Source organism: Antechinus flavipes, chromosome 4 (genome assembly GCF_016432865.1).
Source record: "Antechinus flavipes isolate AdamAnt ecotype Samford, QLD, Australia chromosome 4, AdamAnt_v2, whole genome shotgun sequence".
NCBI lineage: Eukaryota > Metazoa > Chordata > Mammalia > Dasyuromorphia > Dasyuridae > Antechinus > Antechinus flavipes.
This window is the reverse complement of record NC_067401.1, coordinates 107,445,829-107,448,244: the sequence shown is the minus strand read 5'-3', so window position 1 is coordinate 107,448,244 and position 2,416 is coordinate 107,445,829. Positions and strand designations below refer to the sequence as shown.

Sequence of the window (2,416 nt, the reverse complement as noted above, 5' to 3'; positions counted from 1 at the left end):
GTTTGTGTTTCAACCATTTTCTGGTAAAAGTAATACAAGTATGAAAACTGAAGAACAGAAATGTTAAGTGACTGGTCCATAGTATTACAAAAACATGGTTTAAGAGTCTGCTCACTCCTAGTCTAATATCACTTTCAGACCATCTCTTGCAGCAGGGATGTCTTGGAGGTCAATAGACCATTTGATCTATAATCCATAAAAAATGTAGAAACAGAGAATCTTAGAGTTGAAAACAGTTTTAGATATCATTTAATCCAATCTTTTTCCCAATGCAAAAATCTCCTCTTTAGTGTCTCTGACTTATTTAGCACCTGATTGGGATAGCTAGATAATACAGTGGATAGAGTGCCACGTCTGGACTCAAAAAGACTCATTTTTTTCTGAGTTCAAATCTGGCTTCAGTCACTTATTAACTGTGTGACCCTGGACAAGTTACTTAATCCTGTTTGCCTCAGTTTTCTCATCTGTATAATGAGCTGAAGAAAGAAATGGTAATGTCTATGCTAAGAAAACCTCAAATAGGATCACAAAGAATCGTACCCACTTGAAAAATGACTGGATAACAAATAAATGGGCATTTTCAGTGATGATGAGCTCATTGTCTCAGAAGGTCACCCTTTAAAAAATTTTTTAAAGTAAAAATTGATGGGAAGCTTGTCCAAAGCTTCACTTTTAGCATATGAAAACTCAGTAGTCTAAATCTAAGAACTTCCTGCAGATTACAACCAAAAGATCCAACAGATGATTATGGATTCTACTTTCTGATACATCTTCAAGGAGTATGACAGATGCTCCACATGCAGGATTCTAGACTCTCCCATGTCCTATATAGTCTGAGACTTCACTGATTTCCCATCTAGTTATATGCTTTTGGGAAATGAGTATCTGCTTAGGACCTTAGTTAAGGCTGTTTTTACTTCTTTATTCCTCAGAGTATAGACCAGGGGGTTGAGCATTGGGGTTATCACAGTGTAGGTCACTGCCACCAGTCGGTCCTTGTCTGAGGAATAGAGGGATGTAGGGCGCAGGTAGATGAAAGACGCACAGCCATAATGGACAATGACCACAGTGAGGTGGGAGATGCAAGTGGCAAATGCCTTTCGTTGCCCCTCAGCTGATGAGATCTTGAGGATGGTGGAGACAATGAAAACATAGGAGATGAATATCAGCACAAAGGGGACCAATAACACCAAAATACTGAGAAAGAAGATGACCATCTCTTTCATATTTGTGTCAGTACAGCCCAACTTGATGACAGGAGAGATGTCACAGAAAAAGTGGTTAACTCGGTTTGATGAACAAAAAGGCAGGCTGAACACTAGGATGTTGACAATGACAGAGATCATAAAACCACAGAAGGCACAGGTCAACACCAACTGAATGCAAGTTGCTTGGCTAACAATGAGCATGTAGTTGAGAGGATTGCAGATGGCAACATAGCGGTCATAACCCATCACAGCAATTAGAAAGCAATTGGTACAAGCCAAGCCTACAAAAAAGTAGAGCTGGGCTGCACAACCAGAGAAAGAAATAGTTTTGTCAGTAGAGAGTAGGTTTGTCAGCATCTTGGGGATGATGACTAAGGTATAGCAGGTCTCAGAGCATGAAAGGATGAAAAGAAAGAAGTACATTGGGGTATGGAGGGTGCGGTCTAGGCGAATGACAGTCATGATAGTGACATTAGCCATTAAAGTGGTCAGGTAGACCAGAAGGAAGATGATGAAGAGCAGAATCTGCAGGTCTCCCAGACTTGAGAAGCCTACAAGGACGAATTCAGTGATCACACTCTGGTTCTGTCTCTTCATTGATCACAGAAGAAAGCTAGAACAACCTAGATGCAGATAGAATTTATGAGTTGATGTTTGTATAAAAGGTATATGCCCCAAATAAATCAGCTTTATATCTTTGTCTCCAATCCAAATATTCTATGAATTTGCTCCTTCCTCTATTATTCATTTTCAATAAAGTTAACCAAGAATATAAGTAAGCATAAATTGTGTTCTCATCCTTATTATTGATAAATACTAAAACAAATTGTAGCAAGACTGATTCAATAAGTATGATTAATGCAAAACATTTTTGGTATTCCTTCTTGTTCTTGTTTTTCATCTTTTTGTCCTTCATTTTCTTCATGTAAATGAATTCACAATTCATTTACATATGTAAATATGTGACAATCCTTTGACTATGGCCTTAGGGTAGCTAAGTGGTGCATTGGACAAAATGCTGAGCCTGAATCAGCAAGATTCATCTTCCTGAGCTCAAATTTGGTCTCAGACACTTAGCTAGCTGTATGATCCTGGGCCATTCACTTAACTATGTTTGTCTCTTCAATGGTAAACATGAGAGAAGAAAATGGCAAACCACTCCAATATCTTTGCCAAGAAAATACCAAATGGGGTCATAAAGAGTTGGG

At 38.6% G+C, this 2,416-nt stretch overlaps 1 protein-coding gene across 1 annotated transcript; it reads right to left on the bottom strand.

Moving 5' to 3' along the window:
• Positions 1 to 860: 860 nt before the first annotated feature.
• Positions 861 to 1,805, bottom strand: LOC127558696 (olfactory receptor 10T2-like). The gene has a single exon (XM_051991937.1). The coding sequence runs from the start codon at positions 1,803 to 1,805 to the stop codon at positions 861 to 863; it is 945 nt and encodes a 314-aa protein (XP_051847897.1).
• Between the last annotated feature and the right edge of the window lie 611 nt (positions 1,806 to 2,416).

Bases quoted from the DNA above. Each gene is read 5' to 3' on its own strand.
- LOC127558696 (XM_051991937.1), bottom strand. From the start codon at position 1,805: ATGAAGAGACAGAACCAGAGTGTGATCACTGAATTCGTCCTTGTAGGC.